The sequence below is a fragment of the Phasianus colchicus genome, chromosome 4 (assembly GCF_987193195.1).
Source record: "Phasianus colchicus chromosome 4, bPhaCol1.hap1.1, whole genome shotgun sequence".
NCBI classification, from domain to species: Eukaryota; Metazoa; Chordata; class Aves; order Galliformes; family Phasianidae; genus Phasianus; species Phasianus colchicus.
The window spans coordinates 31,134,141-31,159,002 of NC_143439.1; the positions used below are offsets into that span (position 1 = coordinate 31,134,141).

The 24,862-nt window shown below is 49.6% G+C and overlaps 2 protein-coding genes across 2 annotated transcripts; both read left to right on the forward strand.

The window, feature by feature from the left end:
* The first annotated feature begins 2,388 nt into the window (after window positions 1-2,388).
* On the forward strand, window positions 2,389-5,235 carry SOWAHB (sosondowah ankyrin repeat domain family member B). The gene has a single exon (XM_031596609.2). The coding sequence runs from the start codon at window positions 2,671-2,673 to the stop codon at window positions 4,516-4,518; it is 1,848 nt and encodes a 615-aa protein (XP_031452469.2). The 5' UTR covers window positions 2,389-2,670; the 3' UTR covers window positions 4,519-5,235.
* A 12,291-nt stretch (window positions 5,236-17,526) lies between these two features.
* On the forward strand, window positions 17,527-19,964 carry LOC116231164 (16 kDa beta-galactoside-binding lectin). The gene is made up of 4 exons (XM_031596761.2): window positions 17,527-17,671; window positions 18,938-19,017; window positions 19,132-19,303; window positions 19,756-19,964. Exons 1-4 carry the CDS (start codon window positions 17,663-17,665, stop codon window positions 19,897-19,899), a joined length of 405 nt encoding a protein of 134 aa, XP_031452621.1. The 5' UTR covers window positions 17,527-17,662; the 3' UTR covers window positions 19,900-19,964.
* Window positions 19,965-24,862: the final 4,898 nt, after the last annotated feature.

The following is a 24,862-nucleotide window of genomic DNA, read 5'->3' on the forward strand; positions in this document are numbered from 1 at the left end:
TGAAACTCAGCCATGCTGAAAGCTCCCACTCACAGTTGAAAGTGATCAACTTACAGTCTTGGTCTTGGTCCTGCAGATACTTTAATAGTCACTTAATGGTATCTGAGTGCATTCCACCAACTTCCACCAAGCAAAAGTCTTACAGGGCAAAGGTTGTGTTTCTTGGGGGGAAAGCCCTCCAGTTGTCATTGTAAGCAAGGTCATGCTTGGCAGTGTTGTTTAGATGAGAATATCATACCAGAGAAAGCTGTAAGACACCTCCTGCTTACACTGCAGTTCATTAAACCAAACAACATTTTCATAGCAATGCTGTCATTATTGCTGTTATTTACTTAAACTTTTTATCTCCCTGATCTACCCTGTTTTCTTGTTTGAAATCACAATTATGTCATTATGCTCCACACGTTTCCTCTCTGCTGCTGCTGAGGGCATGCTGCTATCATACACCAGGTGTGCGTGCAAGCAATGGGAAGAAAGGTGCCTTGGAGGACTGTGCCAAAAGCAAGTGCAGAGCAATCAAATACTGGCTTCTCAGACGTCCCTTCTCCCAGCACCCCTTTCTTAGCCAGCTGAATGTTGCTGATGGGATGCAGCTACACTCTTGCACTGTGCCACACCAAAAACCAAAAGCAGAATGCAGAACAGCATGGAAGCAAAACTGTAACTTCTAATCTAAAAAGTTTCTTTCAGGGCTGTTCTCTATATTGCAGAGGCTACATTTTAGCAGTTCTGCAACGTCACAGGGCAATTTATCAGGCAAACCAGCCCGAAGCAGAAACTAACACAACTTCGAGTTAGCAATCCAAAAGCACAGACCTGCTAAGCTCAGTTACTTGAGAGCAGCACCATGCACAGATCTGTTCCTGCGACCACCAGTGTTACCTAGACATAGATTTGTGTATGAAGCAAAGGTATGCCATTGAACCCTTCCATTCATCGATGTTTGATGAACACTGATGGAGACCTACCAGTGGATGTCAGCAAGGTGAGTGAGGTGAGGCAGTGGGTGGTGCATTTCAGCAGTGGCAACAGTGCTGTGAAAGACAAGCCGCACTCCAGGCAGACATGTAACACCACCACACCATGAAATGAACAGCATCTCAATCAGCTCATCCACACTGATTGGTGGATTGTGACCAGGGAACTGTGCACTGCACTGAATATTAGTTTCAGTGCATTGGAAATGATGGCAGCAATGTTGGAATACCACAGAGTTTGCTCCAGATGGGTCCCACAGATGCTCACACCATATGCACGTTTATCAGGACCAACTGAACAAACGCGAGGCTGAAGGTGACAGTTCCCTCAATCACATCATTACCGGTGATGAGACGTGGTGTCACCACTATGAGCTGGCATCAAAATGGCAGTCCGAGGAGTGGCAACATTTGAATTCCCCATGGAAGAAAAAGTTCACAAAGCAGCCCTCAGCAGGTGAAGTGACGTGCACTGTCTGGTGGGATAGCACAGGGCCCATCCTTCTGGCTTCCTTGAAAACCGGGCAATTCATCAGCTATGACTACTGCATTGCAGCGCTGACTAAGCTGAGGGCCAGGCAGGCCAGAGAAGAGGGCAACCTTTCTCTTGCAGCATGGTAACACTAGGCCCCATACCAGTTTCAAGACAGTGACAATCTTGGCTGAAAGGTCCTACCATACCCACTGTATAGTCTGGATTTGGCACATTCTGACTTCTATTTGTTCAGGCCAATAAAAGATGGACCAAGCGGGCAACAGTTTCCTAGAATGCCAACATAGGAACTGTGAAACAGTGGATGACTTCTGCTGGTACAGATTTTTGAGAGCATGGCATGCAGGTTCATGTTTATCACTGACAGTGGTGACTATCCCAGGGAGGTGGTGGAGTCACTGAACATTTTGATGTTGTTCTGAGGGACATGCTTTAGTGGGAAATATTGATGATAGGTACACAGGTGGACTGGATGATCTTGGGGGTCTTTTCCAACCTTGGTGATTCTATGATTCTATGTTGAAAAACAGTGTTTTGTAGCTCAGAATTCATTCCACCAAATCATGATATTGTACTCTTTGTATCTGTTGTTGATTCCATGGAAATAAAAAGGAGGCATTACTTTCGGAGCAACATACATCCTTATGGTCATCCAGGAGCCTGCAGGAGAGAGGACTTCTACTGACCTTCAGCAGCAAGTGTCTGGTGAGCTCAGCTCCTCTGTGCCCCCATTCCCTGAGTGCAAGACAGAAAACACAGCACACCCTCTCCCACGCTACTCATGCTACAAACTCCTTGCAGCTGTGCGGCTATCACTTGGTTGGTGCCCACCAAGGCACTGACCTCACCCACGCTTTTCAGCTGTGACAGACACCCAGGGAAGTGATGCAGTCATCATCTCTGGAGGTGTTCAGGAAACGCGTAGGTGAGGCACTGAGGGACATGGTTAATAGACACGGTGGGGATGGGTTGACAGTTGGACTCGACGACCTCAGAGGTCTTTTCCAACCTTCGTGATTCGATGACCGTATGATTCTATGAGCGGTACATGATCGCCTCCGCGGCGCTGCGCCCATCCCCACTCCCTCGCCGCCGTCCCCGGCCGCCACCCGGGGCAAAGGCGCGGGAGGCGGAGAGGCGCAGAGGCCGGGCACGGCGGAGGCGGGTTCCCGGCGCGGCGCAGCACCGAGCGGCCGGAGCATGGCGCGGGAGCTGAGCCAGGAGGCTGTGCTGGACTTCCTCTGGGCGGCGGGGGGCCGAGCCCCCAACGCGGCGCTGCTCCGCCACTTCCAGGGCTTCCTCCGCGACCCGGCGCTGACGGACGCGCAGCGTGGGGAGCGCCGCGAGCTGTTCAAGCGCCTGGTCAATGCCGTGGCCACCGTGCAACCCGCGGCCGCCGGCACCTCCAAGGACATCGTGCTCCGCCGCAGGTACCGCGACCTCCTCGACGAGGAGCTGCCGCCGCAGGAAGAAGAGCCGGAGGAGAAGAAGGAGGAGGAGAAGCAGCCGTCCCCGCCGCCCCGCTGCGATCCCTGCCGGCGGCGCGACCCCCCGGGGAAGGGGCGGACGGGCGGGGGGCAGCACGGCGGAGCGGCCGCCGCTGCGGGCTGCGCTGCCCGGGGCCGCGGCGGGCTCTGCCTCGAGTGCCGCCGGGCGCTCCGCGATGCCGCCACCGCCGCCCCGCCGCCCCCCTATCGGAACCTCCAGGGGCCGCCCCCGTACCGGGCGCCGCAGCCGCTCTCCGCCGGACCGTCCCCGTCCCCGTCCCGGTGCCCGCAGCGGCCGCCGCCTCCCGTCGGGTCTGCCTCTGTCGGGTCCCTGCCACCTCCTGGCCCCAGAGGGCTACTCCCAGCCCGGTCCCCTCTGTTGTCAGCGGGCCCCAGGGTGCTGCCCCTCAGCGGGCCGCCTCGAGCCCGGTCCCCACAGCCGTCCGTCCCGGAGCCATCCCCTGCCGAGTCCCTGCCGCTGCTCTCAGCCCCAGAGATGCCGCCCCTCTCGCAGTCCCGGTCCCTGCAGACTCTCACTGCCGGACACAACTCGTCCCCATCACTGCTTTTATCAGGCCCGGATGCACTCCCCCTGCCCCTGTCCAGGTCCCTTCAGACACTTTCCACCAGGCTCCCCCCATCTTCACGAGAGGGGCCCAAGGTACGGACCCCCAACGGCCCAGTGCGACCTCGAGCCACGCTGCTGCACGCTGCAGGGCCCCACTCACCTCCAGCCCTGCCACAGCCAGCAGGCCCTGGGGGGCAGCCCCCCTGCTCCCAGCCCCTTCCTGCCAGTCCACTCCTGTCCCGGTCTGTGCTGCCAGCATCAGACCCCCAGGGGCCACCAGCTAGCACCCCCCCAGCCCCAATACCTGTCTTCCGCAGCATCAGGTGCCAACTTGCTATGCTGGAGGTGTCTGATGACAGAGGGAGACCTCTCCGTGCAGTGCCCCAGAGGAGCTCATCCGCACATGTCCCAAGCCGGGGGCCGACGGTGCCACTGGGTCGGCGGGCGCACGCTTGGCTGGTGGCGGTGTCAGCGGGGCGCTGGGCCCAAGTGCGGGGACTTTTCCTGGAGGAGCCAGAGCTGGCCCTGCAGCGGGACTTCGTGTCGGGCTTCACGGTGCTGCACTGGCTGGCCAAGCACGGTGATGGGCCAGGCCTGCAGGAGCTGGCCAAAGCAGCACGCCAGGCTGGGCTGGCATTGGACGTGGACGCTCGATCCGGCTGCGGGTACACTCCATTGCACCTGGCTGCCATACATGGCCACACGCTCGTCATCAAGGTGTTGGTGCTGCAGCTGGGCTGCCAGGTACAGGTGCGGGATGGCAGCGGGCGCCGGCCCTGGGAGTACCTGGGCAGTAGCACCTCCGGGGAGATCTGGCAGCTCCTGCAGGCGCCCCGGGGCACGATTATGTTCCCCACGCAGCCCCTGGCCCGTAGTGTGTCCTCAGCCAGCAAGGCTCTACCGCCTGCAGGCCGGGCGCCGCTGGCTGCATGCCTTAAACCACAGCGCGGCCGCCGGGCAGCATCCCACCAAGCTGGCAGTGAGAGTGACTGACGGACAGCAGCATGCACCCCCTGCACAGGAGACTGGATCCAAGAGGAAGGCAGGTGGGCAGGAAAAGCTACAAACCCAACTGAACTTCTTGAGGAATGTACTGTTAAATTATTGCAATGAAACACTGTCTGAGTCTCTTTGCTCTCCCTTCAATTTCTTGCTTTTCTGAGAGCAAAATGATGCAGCTCCTTGTCTGGAAGTGCGTCTGAACCTGGGGAATGACTCACAGTCACCAGCACAAGTGGGGTCATGGGCCTGGGGTCTCGAGCTGTGGTGTGACATTTGCAGTGTGGCCACAGCAAGGGCAGTGCTGGCTTTCTCTCCCAGGGATGGGTTGCTGTTGATGCTGGGGTTTGCAAAACACCTGCTTACACCACCTACATTCCAGGGAGTAGCTTGGGCTCCTTGTCTAATCCCAGCAGATTAAGGGATGAGCCCCTTTCCTAAATATGCAGTTGGTCCAGAGCTGGCCTTCCGGCAAGCATCTTCAAAGAGGGACTGGCTGTGGCAGAGGGCAGCAGTGGGAGAGCCGTGCGGAGGAGGCTGCTAACACACCCACCCCGCCTTGCAGCCCATGCAGACAGGAATGTGGGGCAGCACCGCAGCCCCGCTCCTCTTTGCAGCTCATCCTGCCCCATCTCTCTGGCCCCACGGTCCTTTTTCTCTCACTACAGCACTTGGAAGCAGTACCTGTGCTGTGGCTGCAGATGCCCATTCCCATGCCTTAGGGATGGAAAGCATCACCACAGGAATCCAGGCTGGGCAGACAGGGAGCTCACAGAGGGTACACGACCAGAGCTGTCTACTTTCTCAGACACCCCAGCCCTGAATTTCCTTACAAGAGTTTGTGTGATGGGGATGAGTGGGACTGGGAGTCTGGGTGCAGAGAATGGATGTGCAGTGTGGTGATTTCCAAGAGCTTCCAAACCACAAACTGCCTTTGGGAATCCCACTGGACTTAGGAAAAAATGTGTTCTGCTCACTGATTTAGCAAAAATGAGCAGTCCAAAAATGCAACAGGTTAACTGCACAGCAGCGCTGCCTGGCTCACCTGAAGATTCTGTATGAAGGCAGAGATGGAGCTAAGATCTGCATGACGGGCACATCGCTGCTGGGCTGATGCTCCCACTGCTGGGCGACCCCAGGAGCAGCAGGTGTCAGTGCCTGTGAGTGCAGGGCTGCCAGCTCTGGCACTTCGGGGCAGAGCAGTGCAGTAGGTGGGACTGGTCCTGTATTTGAGGTATGTGCCTAAATGTCTGCAGTTTCGGGGAGGAACAGGAATCAGGGTGGCAGAACCTGACCCTTGCATAACATCCATGCTGGGGAATGCCTCGAGCCCTTGCTCAAGCACTAATTGAGACCTCCACTTTGCTTGGGGTTTATTTGAAGGAGGAACTATTTCCTTGCAGAAGAGAACCTTGTCTGTCTGTCTCTGTGGCCATCAAAGGCAGCGGCCTTTTTGCAGCCTGGCTTTCTCCTTTTGGCAATGGAAAGGGCTCTCTAAAGTCTTCCATGAGCCTCAACTCTTAAAAGCAACCTGATGATGGGGGTGCCAGTTATGCCACTTGGTGTCAGAGAGCCTTGGTGTCAGAGAGCTTCGGGGAAGAAATCCAAAAAGAAAGAGGATTGTGAGGGGAGCAGAGCCAGGTGAGGGGATGGAACGTGGATATTTTGAAAATAGACATAAGATTTCTTCCCTGAAGTGGTCCTTTCCCCTCCTCTCTCTTACGGGAAGCACACTACTGCCCCACAGTCATCTGCGACTTCTGCAGAATATGGTTTCCCGCCTTCATATCTCCAGTGTTACTGAGACAAAGACTGAGAAGCACAGCATTACATTGGGATTCTCACTTTACAGCCTTTCCATGACCTTTCTCCGTGACGCAAATCCAAGTAGTGCTTTTTGTCTTCACTCTGCTGCCGACTTTGTCTGTCACCCTTTTCAGAGCAGCTGTCACTCCCCAGCAGCACTTCAGATAGTAAGCTGACAAACATGGGAAGTCATTGTAGGAACTTTATAGAGTTGGCACAGTCCAGCTGCGTTCCCCAATTTTTAAGTTATAAAGTGACCCGTAGGAAGTCTTGGACTGCAAAGACCCTTTCCTATTAGATCCAGTATGCCTTCACGCTGCTTTGTTATCCTGGGATTGCTTAGGAGTTCTAGGACTGCTAAGACCAGTAATATTGCACAGCTCTTGCACCGCACAGCTTTATATGGAAGTCGGTTACTGCTTATGGGAATAACCATTTGCTTACTCTGCAGAGAGCTTCATTCTCCAGGTTTTCTGCTGGGGAAATAGGCACAGAAAAGGTGAAACTGATCTTTAGCACACCAAGAATGGGAGGCGGAGTGATGCAGGCATCCTAGATCCTGTTCCCCAGCAGCAGCCCACTGTGAACACATTCATGTGCAGCCCAAGCACCTCTGCTTCAACATGCTCCTGCTTTCCTTGCTACCTACTCAGCCTGCCTGGCCCCTTCCAGTTGGGTGCACGTGGCTATTTCCTCATTGCAGGTAGATGTGGCTCCTGTGCTCACACCCAACCCAGGCATCTGATCTGCACCACCCTGAGACACAGAACTCTGCCCTCTCCTCACATCACTTTGGAAACACGCCTCCCTCTTTACTATGATAAAGTCCACCCTGCTGCTCCCCAGTGCTTAACTCTGACAAACCAAAGAGTTGCTTATTCCCTTATAAAGGCCTTACAAAGTTGGTATAAAGCTGAAAGTGCTATACCCTCTCTTCTCATCATCTCCCTGCTCTAGGGATGCATGCTGCCACACCAGTTCAGCAGATTACTAGAAGCAGGCAGCTCAGCAGAACTGGACATTCATCTGATTCATGGAACTTCTGCTAAGGTCTCAATTATGTTCCCAAATTGCAGCTCTGATTAGACTCATGCTACAGCCTCACTAACAGAAGTTGTGCAGGTGAGCTGGCAGACTGATGCGACTCCTCAGCCTTTAACTGTCTTTGTTAATCACAGACTGTCCTTTGCTCACAGGTCTTCATCACTTAAGCTTGGTGGAATGGCTTCTTAAAACCCACGCGTTGACAAGACCAGCACTTAAATCAGCAATCATTTATGCTGAGTGGTGTAAATCTCCATCAGAGTCATATCTTACGACAGACTGAAGATAGGAAACTCCTCCCACCCAGGAAATGAAAGCTCTCCTTCTCGTGGAGCAACTTCCCACCTACAGACACACCAAATGAATGCTCAGCTTCCTAGTCAAGGAGCAGCACACTGGTAATCTCAGCTCATACATCCCAAAAAACTTTCACGCAATTAAAAGTGTTCTTTGGCAAAGCAGACAAGCAGCACAGTAGAGCACTGTTGGTTTTAGCTAAGGATATCTTCTGTACCACACCTTTGTTAATCTATGACAGGATGAGAAGGAATAGTCATAAATAGCACCAGAAGAGGTTCAGGTTGGATATTAGGAAAAATTTATGCTCAGAAGGAGTAGTCAGGTATTGGGACAGGCTGCCCAGGGAGGTGGTGGTGTTATTATCCTGGAGGTCAAAAAATGTGGAGATGTGGCTCTGGGGGACATGATCAGTGGGCATGGGGAGATGGGGTGATGGTTGAACTAGGTGATCTTAAATGACGCTTCCCACCTTAATAATTCTATGATCCTAAGCAGCAAGGAAGAGAGTGTACAAGATTAAAAATACACCCATCCAAGAATCCATCACAAAACTTACTTTGTTCTACTATGACAAATGCCATTTGGTTTAAATTATTTATACAGAACTCTGGAGTGGCTCTAAACAAGAAGACAATTGCTGCTAGGTTTAGGTCTGTTAAAGCTAGAATTTCTGATGCCAGGCACTGCAAGTAGAACCAGAGGGCAGGTTAGCAGAAGGGGCTCTATGAGAAGAAATGATTAACTGCAATGTTCTTCCATTGTCCACACAATTGCAATAAGGGATATAACCCCACACCTAAACAAAGTAATGTACCTATTCCCCTACAGAGCCTCAGTGCTGGATGAAGCCTGCTTAGAAGGAAGCTGTAAAGGCTTCCTTCCTACCCCTTGTCATGGTTTCTTTGTAAGGTCAATTCTGTTTACTTACATAGTGAGCAGCAGTGGGATAAGGAACTAACAAAAAAGAAAAGATGTAATTTCTCCGATGCTATTTTGTAGTTTAGTTAGTACAGTTATGTCTTAGTTATATTAATTTTAAAGTAAAAAGAATTCTATTTTTACCTTAAAAAGGGTATGATTGAGGGTAGGAGACTGCTGCAACAGAGCATGTTATTGCTGAATACCTGAAAAAAAGTTGTATAAAAGAAAGAAAATAACTGCTAGAGGGATAGAAAATGAAAATACATAAAAATAGTTGAAAAAAAATTTTTTTAAGAGGAGCTGGGTAGAGAAAAATAATTTGGTACCTTGCATTACCCAAGGGCTGGTTTCACCAGTTCTACTGGATGAGGCAGAGTCTTACGTAGCTGAGCATCCAGGGGCACCAGGTGCTATGGGCAGGAGGTATGGTGTTGAGGTACCATGGTGATAACTGCCTGACCCTACACAGCAGTTACCAATGCAGCAGTCTGCCTGTAGGAATGGAACATCCTGCAAACCCTTTACTCCCTTCACTGGAGCAGACAGTCTGACCTGATAGAACAAACCCGGGAATGCATACTGATAACTGATAGCAGTTAGCGAAGTTGTTTTATAGGGTTTGATGTAGCTCTGAGTATTTCAGTGGAAGTGGAAACCACAAGAATCTGCAGCAGTGTGTCTCATGCCTGGACTTCCCTAACTCGGCAGGGGCCAAACAGCTTTGTGCAGCCAAGTGCAGAGTGTTTGTTATCTTAGATTGTCCAAAGTCCGCCTGGGAGTTGCTTGCCAATGGGTAAACAGAAAAGATTGCTTAGTGTGAAGGGGAAGGTCCTGTGCCTCACGTATGGAAAGGGCAAGAAAGTCTCAGGCTTCAACTGGGAGTGCACTGTTGCTACAAGGATGCGGAGCTCAGCTTCCTCCAACAACAAGCACTTCGCCCTTCTTATCTCCCTTGTGTTTCTCATGCTGTATTGTGAACCCATCTGCAGTGTGAGGATATGGGCTATTCATTTATCAGGGGTAAATGTGTGCATGGGGCTGCAGTCATTGCTGAGAGGGTTGACAGCAGTCTAGCTGTTCTGGCATCCCGTCCTTGACTACCAGCAGCCAGCACTTGATCTTTTGATTTGCATTCTCCTGGCCCACAGACACAATGGGGAGCTGATAAGCATGAGGGCAGGGATTTTCCTCAGAGCTAGGTGCCTTCCTAGTGGCCAAGGTGTGGGGCTCAGAGCAAAATGTACTTCAGTGAACCTGAGGGCAAATGATGTTACTACGTAGCCTGTAGGGCTCCAGCAGAGGCTGTGAAGAGACTGGGGCAGCAATTTTGCTCCCCTACACACCCGCCCCATCCTCTTGCAGCTTCAGGCAGTGTCACACTGATACTGAAGGTGAAGCTTGAGTCTTGAATTATCTTTTTTTGTGGCTGATGGTTTGTATGCCACAAGCATATTGTCTTGTATTTGCTCTTCCCAGCTCAGTTCTGCTCATTACAGCACATGGGTAAAGACAAGAAACGTGTCAGGTAAGAGATGCTAGTTTGCAGCGAGAGGCTGACAAAACTATCAGAAATCCCTAAATATAAAGCCTCTTCCAGGAAGGAGGGATAAGCAACATTATTTCATAACATACAGTATGTGTATGTCAAAACACATCTGTTTTCAGAAAAAGACAAGGAACTATATTGCACTGTACAAAGCTATCCATCTCTTCATCTGTTTGAGTAGATGTGGCTGAAGTGATTTTTGAAAACAGGCAAATAAATGTTTCTCCCAAGGCAGGGCAGCTCCTATGCAAGTGGCTGTAATAAAGCCCATCCAGAGGAGATCAGTAAGCCTGGCAGTGCTGCCTCCAAGGTAAAGACACAGATGGCATCGTTAAGGGAATTTATGCATTTTTCTTTGCATAAACAATAGACCTGGCTTAGTCATCAGCTGAATGGCATGCTCAAGGAAAACGTTCATCTTTCTGTTCAGGAGTTATTTGCATCTGACTTTGATTTTTTGTCTTCTTGCTTTATAAATACTAAAAGGATGATTGAAGGAAACAGTTTACAACTCTCCCCTCTCCTTGCTTTCTGGTTCCTTCTTTGCACCAAGCCTACTCCTCCTGATAGTGTCACCTGCTGACTTCAGATTGGATGGCTTTTTAACTGTTAGGACTACTGACAGTGGGGAGACTCTGGGGCTGCCAGTAGCAGCAGGTGGGATCTCTGAAAGCAGGGACTCTGGGTCCAAAGTGCTGACCTGTTTCATCTCCAGTGCTGCAATCTCCCTGAGGCACTCTGGAGAAGCTGCTTCTTTTTGAAGAAATAAAATACCTTCAGATTTCCCGTGGTATGGAGTAGCTCCGCCTTGGCAGTAATGCCAGCAAACAGGCATTGCTCATGTGGCGTCTGCTCCTCATGCTGACAGGCTTGGCTGGGCCCTTCCCTTGTGGGGGTGACAAAACACCCATGCATACAGATATAGCATCCATACAAGTCCTATTCCTCCTGACTGTGGCCAAGAGGAAGGGTACATACAGTGGTGCTTCCCCTAGATTCTGATGTCTTGCAGATTTCTGTAGGTGCGATGCTTGTTCATTCTTGGACTGAGGCTTCCAAAGCTGCTGTGGGATTCTGCCAACCTCTCTCAGACAGCTGGCTATCTCCTGTAGAGGTGAGCACAGAGTGCTGTATACACACATACCATGGCAGGGCTGTGCCTTAGTGTTTTGGCGGAGTCTGTCAGCTTTTGCTGACTAATGTGGTGGCTGCAGCATCCAGTCTCACATGGGATTTGGGGGCATGGCTCAACCCATGCCACAAGTCATCCTCACAATTTCCTGCTTCCTGTCAGTGTGAGAAACCCTGTTTGCCTTCCTTTTTCCTTGCATCCTACACAGCTCAGGGCTCTCCACTGCTTCAATTCATCGTGCTGTGGCTAGAAATTCTTTGTGGACCCACCCAGGAGCTACAAGCAAGACCACCACAGCCTTCAGGGGGTTTGGGAGCATGGTTTTTGATCTGCCCACTGTGCTCAGTAATGATGCTCTTGCTTCCAAACAGAATTTGCTGGACACAGCCACAACCACACTTGTGTTTACTGCTGCTGGAGCCAAACTGATAGGGGCAACTGTTTAAAATTTATGAAGTAATTAAAATTCATTTTAGCAGCATGTGAAGCTCAGACCTGTGACATGCATGGCACACAATCCTGTGTACTCAGGGTGCTGAGCGGATGGCAGCAATATGAGGTGGCTGAAGATGTGCACTGCATGCTAATGACCATCCAGCTTGGCACTCTTGTGAGGAGGGGCTGGTAACATAGCTGCTGCTGTAATGTTACTATCAGTGGGAGAAAACTGCAGAGGAGGCATAGCCCTTTGAGACTGCTGCAAATCAATAGCAGCAACACTTTCAGATCCCCCCCCCCGTGGTGTTCCTTAACCTGGGCACTGAAGAAATTTTCCAAAGAAATCTACAAACTCTGGTGCTGATGCTCACTGAATCATAGAATCACTGAGTCACAGAATCATTAAGGCTGGAAAAGACCTTTAAGATCTTCCAGTCCAACTGCTGACCCATCCCCTGCATGCCCACTAACAATGTCCCTCAGTGCCACACCTCCAGAGATAGTAATTCCATCACTTCCCAGGGCAGCCTGTTCCAATATTTGACCACTCTTTCAGAGAATAATTTTTTCCTAATATCCAACCTGCAAGTAATATTGGCAGACTTTCCTGTTAGCCTTGTGCAGAGAAGGTCAATGCGCTGTCTTTCTCACTTTTCCTCTGCTCCTTTTTCCAAGAGGTTCCTGGAACCTACTGCATCTCACCAGGTGCTGATGCTCTCTCTGCTAGGAGGAGGTACACAGAGAGAAGCAACCCACAGACAGCTCCCAGACGTGATGACTTCTTGCCAGAATCCCCAGATATTCCTGGCAGCTTTTTGTACATCTTGTTTCTTGTGGCAGCACCCTGTGCAACACCCACCAGCAGACCTCTGTTCTCAGGCAGATGTAACGTGGCTGCAGAGGTCTCACATTCCCAAGCTGTAAGGCATTTTGTGTGGGGATTAGCTGTTCTATTTTATAATGACAATAATAAGCTTTTATAGCTCTTCTTAGGACGCTTCCCTGAATTAATTTGATTTAACAATGATGAAAGCATTGTACTAAAGGGATCCAATAATGTTGGCCTTCAACCTGAGTGTGTCTTTGTTTACTGCACTTCAACACACAGAAGATTAGAGTTTGCGTTTGAAGCAAGGGAGCCCTCATGACACAAGACTCGATTCATGTAAAGCCTAAGTCTGCTTGAGAAAACACAGTGACAGAGAAGAGGGCAGGAAAGGGAAGAAGTTTCAACCCAAGGAGCATTATTTTGATTGCACTTCAGTATCTTAGGACTTTGAACCATCAGTGTTAGTGGTTCTTCCAGGTCTGTTGCTAGTTTTTTTAATCAGCTTGCTCTTCGTATGGCATTCTTCAAATACTGATTGACAATTTTCTCCTGTCTAAAACCTGAATTTGAAATATTTGTGCCAGCTTTAATACAATTCCTTTTCACTGTGTGGGTGGCTCAAAGGAGACTAGTTCTGGCACACAAATGCCTTTGAGGGGAAGGAACTCCAGATGGTTTCAGTTTCTAAACCATCCTGGCACGCTGTATGTGCTGCATGACAGTCTAGAGGAGAGCTCTTTTACATTAGCCCTGCTTCAGGTTGCTGAGATGATTTGGTAGTCAGAGGGCTGGTACACAAGACTGAGTCCCGTCCTGTTTCAAGTCAATGTGAGGCATTTTTCTCCCATTGATTTGAGCAAAGCTGCAAATGAAACTACTTCAGGGTCATTCAGTACACTGTCTTGCAGGTTTTGAATAATTAGTTATGTAAAGAAAGCCAAGCCTTAAAAAACAGTAGAAAGGAGAAATCACAAAAAGGCCACCAGACATTGCTTTCCTCAGCTGCTGAGGGAAAACAAAGATGTAGTCTGTACCTTCTGCTGTATGGAAAAGGTGGGAAGGATGACTTCACTACTTCTTTTATTTTATCAGTGATGCAAGTTTTGCTTGCTCAAGTTTCCCTGCAGCTCTCAAGACAACCTGAGCAATGTGTAATGCATGGGAAGTGCTGCTGTCCTACTGAGGTATCCCAGGGAAGAAGTGTTTTAGGGTGTAATCCCTATTGTAAAGGTTTGCAATGTGGCCATAGCTGACATAAATGTAAAGGTAACACTGTGGTAAATAAATACCACAAATTGTCAGAGTTGATGAAAACACCTGCTTGGAGAGTTGACTGGGTTTGTCCTGTGTAATGTGCATCTTGGACCCTGAAGTGGTAAGAAATGGGAAAAGGGGTGGCCCAGCAGGGGGAGGTGCAGCATAACAATGCTGGATTCATAACTGAGCTCAAAGTAGCAGGGACCTCAAATGAGCAAATGTAAGCAGCTCCTCAGAGATTCAAGAATAAGCGCTAAGGAGGTGTTTGCCATCTGCATGTTTATAAGGTATGCTACAGTGAAATGAACCTCAAATGACAAAGCCGCAGTTCTAGGCAGAGAGCAATTCGCTCCCATTGGATCTGCTCCACCAAGAGATGAACGAAGAGATTGTCAGCTGGAGTCAGTGGTAATGAGGGAAATAAATATGTTGAGGCTTACTTAAAATCCCACTGAAGAGATCAGCAAAATCCTTTCATCACTCAGTGAGAAAGTGCAAGACATTCTTTATAATTAACTTACTTTCTAATTAACTTAGAATAGAGGTGCTTCCCTTTTAATAGCGGGGAAGCTGAAATCCGGAAGCGACCTGGAATAAATTGCTGCAGAGGTATGTGGCCATGCAGCCCCAGCGAGCATCCCCAGTGGCCTGGGCCTTCAGCCCCTCCTCCAGCACAGCCTTTCCTCAGAAGAAATACCCAGGAAGGCTCTGCGCCTCCAGATCTTTGTCTTTCCCAGAGCTGGGTGAAGTTGGGTGCTCAGCCCCACCAAAATCAGTGTTTTCCTGTAGCATGCAATTTTTAATGACATGAGTCATTAGCCTGAGAGAGGACTCGCCAAGGGCTAGGGTGTATTTTCTCTTGCAGAAGATTAAAAAGAGCAATAATCAGCATGCTGCATCTGTTTGGCATTTACATTTTTTAAAGCAAATCTGGGAAATTTCTGGAACTGTTAGGAGAAAATCAGACTGGCCAGTTTTCTGCCTCCAGTCTGTATGAATGAAGTGAGAAACTAAGAGCTGGAGCTGGACACTGGGTGCTGGCAGAGCCTCCCGCTCTCAAGAGTGAGCCTCCAGGCCTGGCTGCTGGGAGGACAGCCTTAATTAACCGCCCTGAGAAAATTCCTCCAGGCATCACCCTCTAAAAGAGCAGGAGATGACTGCCTCTGCCACAGCAGCTTGGCAGGTGCACCTCCTCCCCAAAAATTAGCAGATAGCAAGAGCTCTAAAGACCTGCATGCATGGCGATCCCATGAGTTGCCCATGAGATGCCACATGATGAATTGGGCATCTCAGCACTGGTGTCTCAGACTAAAGTTTGGCTGATTTTGCAAAGAGTAAAACTGTCAGTGCTCTGATTCATAGGGTTGGTACTCTAATTTATTAATGTTGGAGAGATATCTAAGACCATCCAGTCCAACCCCCAACCCATCCCCACCATGCTCACTGACCGTGTTCCTCAGTGCCACATCTCCACATTTCTTGAACATTTTCAGGGATGGTGACTGCACCACCTCCCTGGGCAACCTGTGCCACTGCATCACCACTCTTTTAGAGAAGAAATGTTTCCTAATATCCAACCTGAACCTTCCCAGCACAACTTGAGGCCATTATCTTCTATCCTATCACTGTTACCAGGGAGAAGAGACAGACTCCCATCCAGCCACAGCCTCCTTTCTAGGAGTTGTATAGAGCCATAAGGTCTCCCCTGAGCCTCTTCTCCAGACTAAACAATCCCAGTTCCCTCAACCACTCCCTATAAGACTTGTGCTCCTAATCTTTCACAGCTTTGTTGCCATTCTTTGTTGTGAGGGGCTGAAAACTGAGCACAGTACTCAAAGTGCAGCTCACCAGTGCTGAGTACACAGGATGATCACCTCCCTGCTCTTGCTGATTGCACCATTTCTGATATAAGCCAGGATGTCATTGGCCTTCTTGGCACACTGCTGGCTGATGTTCAGCTGGATTCAACTAACACCCCCAGATCTTTTTCCTCTGCATAGCGTTCCAGCCATTCTGCTACCAGGCCTTAGTATTGCATGGGGCAAGGCCCAAGGGTTTGCTGCTAATGCAGCCTGGCTGCCAGTGCAGAGTGCTCAAGGAAAGCTGACAGTGCAGTTTCTGTATTATTAGACAGATACATCACAAAAGGACCAGAGTAGGACACACCAGACCAAAAAAGCAACTCACAAAATGTGCATTTCAGAAGAGGAATTGAAATGGACAACACTAAAGCCCAACTTGCCAGCAGCTCAGTCTCCAGAAATAATGCTGCAGCACTGGAAGGAGAAGTCTCCAGGGGTTTCGCAAAGCTGAATGGAAAACAAACACAAAAACCCAACCGACCAAACAGAATTTGCTCAACCCCTCACACGTGGCAGCCAGCAGGGCAACAGCTGTACACAAGCATGGAAAGGAGGCGACTAAAGCCTCTCTCCAACACGTGATTGATCCCGTTAACATCATGCTAGGAACTGGGGTAAGCTTAAGGTGGAATTTCTTTAGCTTGCTCTGGGCTGTCTGTGCTGGAGCCTGTTCCTGGTGCTGTTTGCTATAGGCTCTGGCTCTGTGTGTGCTAGCAGTTACCTCCTGGTTTCCGTGTGGCCCTTGCATAAATATGGGATACCCAGAGAGTTATCTGGAGGCCAGAGGACACATGGGATTTTTCCTCTGGTACCTTTAGTCAGCATTTTGCCCTCTTTTATACATTCCAGTTGCAGGGCTCCAATTCAGGCTTGTGACTTTCTAGCTGAAAATGCAGCTGAGCTTTGACTGGCCCAGAGTCATACAGGCTGTTGAAATGCGACGTGAATGTTCAGGAATGGGTGCAGAGATATTTGGGGCAGGGTAGTGTCAGGAGTTGGGGTGCTGTCAGTATAACAGCAAGCACATCCTGCTGAAGGTTCCACAGCCTCCTGCAGGGCAGTGTTATCTCCTTTGCTACTAAGCCATAAGCAGCCCTTCCTGGCACTATCCACAAATATGTATTTCACAGGCCAGCCAAGACTCAACCAGGTAACATGCTGCCTCTATACAAAGCTCTGACTGCAGTTTTGCAAGCAGAGCTGTGAAGCTGCATGCCACTAACATCACTTCCTGCAGGAGGGAAACTGAGGCACAGAGGATCCTGCTAAGCAGGCAGTGGGGACCCGCTAGAACAGCCTTGGTCCTGCCTCTCCATCTGCTAACAAAGTGTTTCTCTTTTTCTTTCTAGAGTCTGGAATGGAACCAGTGGGATCATGCTGCTTCTCAAACACTGCAGCCTGAGCTCTTGCACCAAGCAGTGCCCCACACGTACAGCACTAACTTAAAGATACTTTCTAACCACTGGCATTGCCACAAACAGTTGCATTGCACTGAACTGCAGGCAGCGACGCTTCATACCCAGGAGCTCCCAACTGCTCTTTGCAAGCACAAGGCTGTGCCTGAGTGTGAGCACACACGTACTCTCAGAAGCTGGGAGCAGTAACATGAGGACTCCAACCCAGATTTCAGGCAGGGATCACCTAACAAAAAGCAGCCACCTCGCTGCAGGCACAGAGCCATGGGACGAGAGCCAACATACACTGCTGCCTAGCAGCTAGAAGGGCTTACAGGAAGGATTTCTAGGATCATGCAGAAGCAAACAATCACTGGCTTCAAAAATCACACACATCCTGCCCACAAAGAACAATATCAATCACAATCTCCCACTGCCTACTTTAAATGGCTGGAAAAGCTCCAGCTCCCAGACAGCTGCAACTGATCCCCTTCTTTCCCCCCCCACATCCCCCCCATCATGTGATGGTCCTGCCCAAGTGATTTAAGCTGCTGGAGCCGAGCGCTGAGTCACGTTGGCTGTGGAGCGGGGGCTTGGGGCGTCTGCAGCATGGAGCAAGTGAGTGCCCCAGGCAGGACTTGGGGGTGGCTGCCTGTGGGTTCTGGGTCGGTGCCAGGGGGAGGAGGAGACAAGGATTAGGCGAGAGGAAATGCTGGGCTGATGTGAGGCTCTGGGAGGAACAGCTAGGGCTGACTGGCTGTGTCTCTTTTCTAGTGTGTTATTTAGAGAAGCTGTTTTAATGCATGTTTTATTTTAAAGTTTTGAGATCACTTGCAGCTTACAGTTTGAATATCCTTTCTTTCTTTAATTTTTCCTTCTCAAAAAATGCATTTTTGGGTCCAGGGCCGTGCTAAGTTTGTATAACAGCAGAAGGAAGGAGGACTGTGTGTGCTGACCCCATGCTGGCACCATGCCTATTCTTTCGACTGCACCGCAAGCAGAGCCACAAGGCAGTGCTGTAGTGATAAGCAGTTCAGTGGCTGTGGGGACCTGATCCCATTAGCCTTGTCCTTGGGCACAGTAGCACGCAGGCATGAAGATTCACACTGTTTGAGTTGAGTTACTGTCTCAAAGAGCTCTGGAGCAGCCCACAGCTACTGGCCACTGGTTGTGCAAGAAGAACCAGCCCACATGAGTAAAGTAACCAAATGGAAGTTCATTTCCCTATCTTATCTGCCTGTTGGGCTCCACACTACTGCAGCTGGGCCTGGAAACACAGGCACTGAAGCATGGTTTGGGTTAGACCTAACCACACCAACAACATCTTCCTCTTAGCTGAAGGAGGTGGGGATTTTACCTGCTATTTTGGGGGTGTGTGGCTGGAGAAGTGAATAATCTGGCTCCAGGGGTGGCAACAATCCTCCTTCATCTCCACAGGAGCTCCCCTAGGTGTGTTTGGCTCTGCTGGGCTGCAGCCAGAAGCAGGCTCTACCAACTCCTCTGTGCACATCTAGGTTAAACCATCAGATATTTTGGGTGGCCTCTGTAGGGTGGAGATCTGCCTGGAGAGGGGACACAGTGTTAGAAAAGCTAACTGCTATTAATTCTGTGCTAACAGCTGCTGCTAAGTGAAAGGTGCAAGCTTCATTGTGAGGCTGTCCTTTGTAGCAGCTGGTGTGCTGCTCAGTGGGATAACAGCACAGGACTGGTGGCTATTACCTGGGATTCTCTGGCAAGTAGCTGAGGCAGCGTGGCTGGTGCAACCTTGGCTCTAGTACTGAATGGCAAAGGCCCTTGGGTCCGTGGAATCTGGTTTGTGCCTCACACCAGGTAGGGCTGGTGGGCTGCCGTTGGGATGCTGAGACCTGTGGTTTGGTCCTCCAGGGATTGGTTGTTACCCAGCTGGATGTGCAGCCTGGAGAGTGCGTCAAGGTCAAAGGAAAGATCCCGTCTGATGCCAAAGGGTGAGTGAAGAGAGAGTCTGGAGGCTCCTGCCTTCCCAGGGGCTGACAGAGCTCCTACTGGGTTCAGCCTGGGTAGCTGGGCATTTCCTCATCACTGCCTTTCCATCTCCCCAGGTTTTCTGTGAATGTAGGAAAGGACAGCAGCACCCTCATGCTTCATTTCAACCCTCGCTTTGATTGCCATGGGGATGTCAACACTGTTGTGTGCAACTCGAAGGAGGATGGCATGTGGGGTGAGGAGGACAGGAAGGCTGACTTCCCCTTTCAGCATGGCGACAAGATTGAGGTGAGATGCCAGGGGTCTGTGCAAGGCCCTGACACAATATACTGGTGGGCTGAGGGCAATTTTTCTAATGCTACCAGATGGAGAAGGGGCAGGTATGAAAAGGGAGCTAGGCAAGGGAAGAGTCCTGCAGCTGACCAACTGAGTCAATGCCCAACAGCTCAGCTGTGTTCAGTGCCCCATTCTGGCCTTGCTCTGTAGGTGTGCAAGTCGGAGCAATTAAAATACCGACCTGTGATTCAGATGGATTTACCTTTATCTCTTAGTTGCAGAAGCTTAGGACTGACCTTGGGCAGAGCAAACCAGCTTCATCCTTTCACTTCTGCACTGAGCTAGCAGGCATTGCCTTGATCACCTGTGGACATCTCAGCTGTCCTGCACCCACTGCACAGGGAGAGGGGAGCCTGCCTTGTAACCTGTGATGTGCTAGCTTTCCTTCTTGTGGTTCCTTACAGATCTGTATCTCCTTTGATGCAGCAGAGGTCAAGGTGAAGGTGCCTGATGTGGAGTTTGAGTTTCCCAATCGGCTGGGCATGGAGAAAATTCAATATCTGGCTGTGGAGGGTGACTTTAAAGTGAAAGCTATTAAGTTCAGCTAACTGCTATAGCTTGTTTTTGTTTTCCTTTCCCCTGCATAGTGAAATAAACCCAAACTTGCCATGGCTGCTTTCTCTGCTGTTTCCTGCTCTAATATGCTTGCTCGTGTGTGTGCTGTGGGGGTGGGCAGTGGGAAAGGGTATGTGTCCACCTATGTGCTCATCTACACTGCTGCCTTGCAGCTGCCGTTGAGCTGGTCCACACAGCTGGCAAAATATAACCTACTCTGACCTGAGCTCCTGTAGTAATAGATGCTCCTTTAACCCTGTTTGCTGTAGTGAGTGGTCTCAGGTTGTTTGCTTCCCAGACTCTGGGGTTAGTCCCAGGCTGCTGTGACAGAGAAGATCTAACAAGTATGTGTTAGGCATGCCTTGTGTCATCCCTGTCCAGGCAGTGCTACTCCATCCTCCTTGCTGGAGAGGTACAGGGCATGGCTTGTGCTTTTGCAGAAAGCTCTGCTCTCTAAGAAAATGGTTTGACATGCTGCAGGATGGCTCTAAAGAGCAGGCAAATTCAGTGAACTGCACATAGTGGGGAAGAGACAGGAGTGAAGGGCAAGACCTGAGGCGTCTCTGCCACTTCACAAACTCGTCTTGATGCTGTCACAGACCCAGTGATACAGTCAGTGGCTTAGTTATGTGGCAGGTAGGGATACAAGAAGTACTGGATTCTGAATGCACCAAGCACAACTGGTGAATTGTCTCTTCCTCTTGAAACCATTTGCTCTGCTCATGCAATGCCTTGGAGCATGTCTGCTGCAGTTATTCCCAAGCTGCCTGCTAGCTATGTCCAGACAGGGCTTGCCATGAGAGAGAATGGATCCCTGTCCACTGAGTGTGAGGAGCCTAGGTGTGGGGCTGGCCCTGTGGCTGTCACAGCTGTGACAGTCAGACCCTCAGTTGTGCTGGTGTGAGGTGCTGCCTTAGCCAAATACTGCTGAAGTGGTGAAATTTGATCCCTGTTGACTAAACTCTGACAACAGGGCTGTTATGGTCCAGGCTCTATTTGCTGTTATTTGGAACAGCTGAGTAGCCAGGCCAGCTGCTGGGGAAAGGGAGTAAGCCTCTGCAGAGTATTTCAGACATTTGAATGCCTTTTATGGGAAGGCTGGCCTGGCCCATACTGTGGCAGCTGCCCCAGAGCTAGGGAATCTGTGAGGTGACTTGCTTTGGAGGTGGCTTTACTGATAACCTTTTCTCTCTGTTTCCTGGAAACTCCATCATGGAGGCCAGAAGGACATGGGCCATAGCTATGTCTTGCCAGTTATCCTGTGGGTATAGACATGGTGATGCAGCTCCGGAACTATTTAGCCTCTGGAACTGATGTAGCTCATGACAGTGAGGGACTGGCAGTGTGCAAATGAGCAGGATGCTTTCTGGGCACTTGTCTCTTCCAGGGCAGTATGTGTGTGTGGAGAACACCCACCAGAAGGCTCTGCACTGACCAAGTTCAGCAGAAATTTCTACTCTGTGTATGGTGGGAAGGTGTAGAAGGGGCTGCTGTAACCACTGTCCTTTGTGGGAGCAGGGTACAGGTAGCACATGTATCTCTGCACTGCAGAAGCCTGGCTATGCTGTGGGGCTACCTCTTCTGAACTGGACAGAGGCACAGATAATGGTACTTAAAATTTTGGTCCTGCATATGCTGCATTACACAGAACCATGCTCATGCTTTGCCCTATCAAGTAAATCTTGAGGTTTGGTGAGTTTTCTGTTTGTTTGTTTTAAGGTTACTGGTAATTTTTGGTGGGAGAGTAGGGAAAAAGTGGCTTTTGTTTTGTTTCCCTTATTTCCTGTCTGAAGGTATACTAAATTATAAGGTATTCAAACTATCAGAAGTACAAAGCCCTTACTTCACAGAGGGATGTGGACCTTAAAGCTGGTCCCCCTGCCTGCTGGCTACTCCAGTTAGGGGAGGTATGTGTCTGTCAGCGTGGACAAGAGTAAAGCTGATCTCACTTTTTGCCTGTTAAGTTCTCATTTCTAGGTAGGCTCAAAGTACAAATGGGGGCTGTCCCCTCTTATACTTTCCTCAGCAGTTAATTAGGCTTATCCTGCTTTCTAACTAAGGAGACCACAGGAAAAAAGGGAGGAAGAAAGTCTTTACCAGTACTTCCTTTTGTTCTCCCACATCCCAGATCTATAAATGCTCTTGGTCCTACAAGTGACACTGGTAAAAAGGCAGAATAAATGTGAAGTATCCTAGCTGGCTCCTAGAGTTACAAGATTTCACCTCTGTTAGAAAGACCAGGAAAACAAGTATGACGTGCCATGCTGCAGACAGAAGATGCCAGTGAATATAAAATGTCTTGTTTCTGCTAAGTATGCCTTCCTTGAAATGCATGGTGCAATTGGCTTTTTCAGTATCCTTGGGAACCTGAGCCCTGCTTGCTCTGGGGAGGAGCAGAAAAGCACAGCCAGCATAGCCTAAGAGCGTGCCTTTTCTATTTAAATCCTGTCAAGTCTGTTGCCACTCTTTCAATCCAGCAACACTTCCCAGGGGAACCAAGAGCCTACAGTTGTCCAAGCACTGAGATCAGGAAGTGGAGGAAAATCCTGACCCCTGCTTCTGCTGAATCCTTTAAGTTTGCTGTGTTCAAGTCAGCTTCCATTCCTGTATTTCCATCAGGAATCAAAGCTGTAGCACTTTCTTGCCTTACAGCAAGGAAAGGGATAAAGGGACCTTGAAGACCCTGGAAAACAGTTGTGAGACTGCTATAATGAACACAGAATAAGTGATGTACACTATCACCTCACTTAAAGAAAAAAAAAAAGAACAAATGCTCAATGTTCTGTGCAGGGCCTGAAAGAGTAGTGATGGGAAAGACAGACCATCAGCCAGCTTTGTCTTCTCAAAAATAACTTGTTCCGGAGTTGTTCACACTAACATTGCTTGACAGAAATAGGCCATCCAACTGACTTTGTAGCTATGCAAGCGTGCATGTAGCCCTCTTCAAAGCAGCCTCAAAAGACAGCTGCAGGACACTGCACTTAGAAATGGAGGATGGTGTATGTGCAGTGCACAGGGTGAAAGCTGAGGAAGCCAATGGGCAGTCCAGGTTGTGGTAGGGCATGAGGAGACAGTTGGGTCACTTCCCATTTAGCTTATGTCTTTACAGCAAAAATAGGTGGAATTTGTTTCTTTCCAACAACAAACTTACAAGAATGCAACTGGCATGTGTTGTGCAAAATGAGAAGGTGATCTCCAGCCAGTTTTTGGAAAAGTACTGGGTATATTGACAGCTATGTTTGTTCTTTAACTGCCCATCTCCTGCTTCCATGGCCCTGCTCCTGATCTTTACTAGGCAGTGAGAAATTCTACCACTCATTTACTTTTAGAAATTCAGTCTCAAACTGTAAGCTGCATTGCCTGATAACTGCTCCCCTTTCTGAGACTGAGCACTGGATACCTTTGCTACACAATTCCCCTTTTTTGTACCATGATGGTTGTCTAAGCATTTCTCAAGGGATATGGCAAGACCTGGCTGCCACCACTGTACCAGCACACTGTGTTGACAGCCCTGGACACGGGCACAATCATGTTCTCCACATATGAAGACCCTCCCTTGTGGAAACCAAACCCCTGCTCTCTGCCAAGCTGCAACATATTTCTTTCCCCTCACCTCCTGCCTAGTTGTTTCACAGTGGGTGCAAGCAGACTGCAAAGCTTTCCTCCATGGTGAGAAATAAAAACATGTGCACACTCACGTTTTTCAGCAGGCTTCAGAGAGATGTGAATGTCTCCCAGCGGTGCACTGCCTACAGGCTCCTGGCCCGAGACACACTGTTCTCAGGTACCTCACAGGTGCTAGTGGTAAAAACACACCAGAGGGGTGGGCAGCAAGCCCCTCTATTGCTTTTTGAGATTTTGGCACGGATGGGTGCTGCACCCCTCCATTTTGCAGCATGATGTAGTGACAGAGTGCCTGTTAGGGCAGCTGTGCCTGGTGGCACCATGAGATAAAATGGCGCCTTCCCGCCTTCTGCCCACAGTCAGCGCCTCACCGCACTGAACCGGCCTGGGCAAGGAACGGATGCTTGCAGAAAGCCGTTGCTTCCTTCAAAATCTCCCACCATACTTTTTTCTTTAAAAAAAATATTATGCTTTTAATTATTTTTTTAAATTAGTGTTCTTATTTCAGCTCAACTTAATGCCTGTGCTACAGTGACTTGCACTAGAAATCTTGAGCAACCCTGACAGGAAGACATGGTCTCCAGTTGCAAATCACAGAGAAAAAAGCTGGTGGGCTCCAGCTTACTTCTCTTTGTAGCATGCAGAAAAATTGGTTCTTTTTCCTAATGCCTAAAGAAATTCAGGCAGATGTGCTGAGAGCAGTCAGCCATTCTTCACAAATGGAGACCAACATTTTTCACAGGGACAGGACAAGGGGAATGGTTTTAATCGAAAAGGGGACAGATATAGGTTTGATGTTAGGAGGAAATTTACTCAGAGGGCAGTGAGGCACTGCACAGCTGCCCAGAGAGGCTGTGGGTGCCCCATCCCTGGAGGCATTCAAGGCTGGGTTAGATGGGGCTCTAGGCAGCCTGAGCTGGCAGGTGGCAGCCCTGTGCATGGCAGGTTTTCTCCAGTTTGTACTGCAGAGTGACAGCAGAGCCTGGCTAAATGGGTAGAAGGGACCATCTCCTGCTTGGAGACCACTCTGGCCACATAAAACATCTTCAGTCACATAACATGTTTGTTCAGTAATGTACTGCTAGAAAAGCCTTGTAGTCTGTAAGTAGCATATAACGCGTTTACATGAACTGCAGGCTGCAGAGATGAGCTACAGTTCTATAGGAATGCAGCCAAACCATAATGCCACCCACAGTCAAGATAAGTGAATATAAAGGAAGAACTGGATCTTATGTGAATTGAACCTGGCCAAACCCGGGGATGACATCTCCAGATATGCCCCTAGTCTGCTCTTACTGATCTGAAACACAGACTCTCCAATGAAAAGCTCTC

Coding starts and splice junctions, on each gene's coding strand:
- SOWAHB (XM_031596609.2), top strand. CDS start 2,671: ATGGCGCGGGAGCTGAGCCAGGAGGCTGTGCTGGACTTCCTCTGGGCG.
- LOC116231164 (XM_031596761.2), top strand. Junction 19,018..19,131: donor ATCCCGTCTGATGCCAAAGG/GTGAGTGAAGAG, acceptor CCATCTCCCCAG/GTTTTCTGTGAATGTAGGAA. Junction 19,304..19,755: donor AGCATGGCGACAAGATTGAG/GTGAGATGCCAG, acceptor GGTTCCTTACAG/ATCTGTATCTCCTTTGATGC.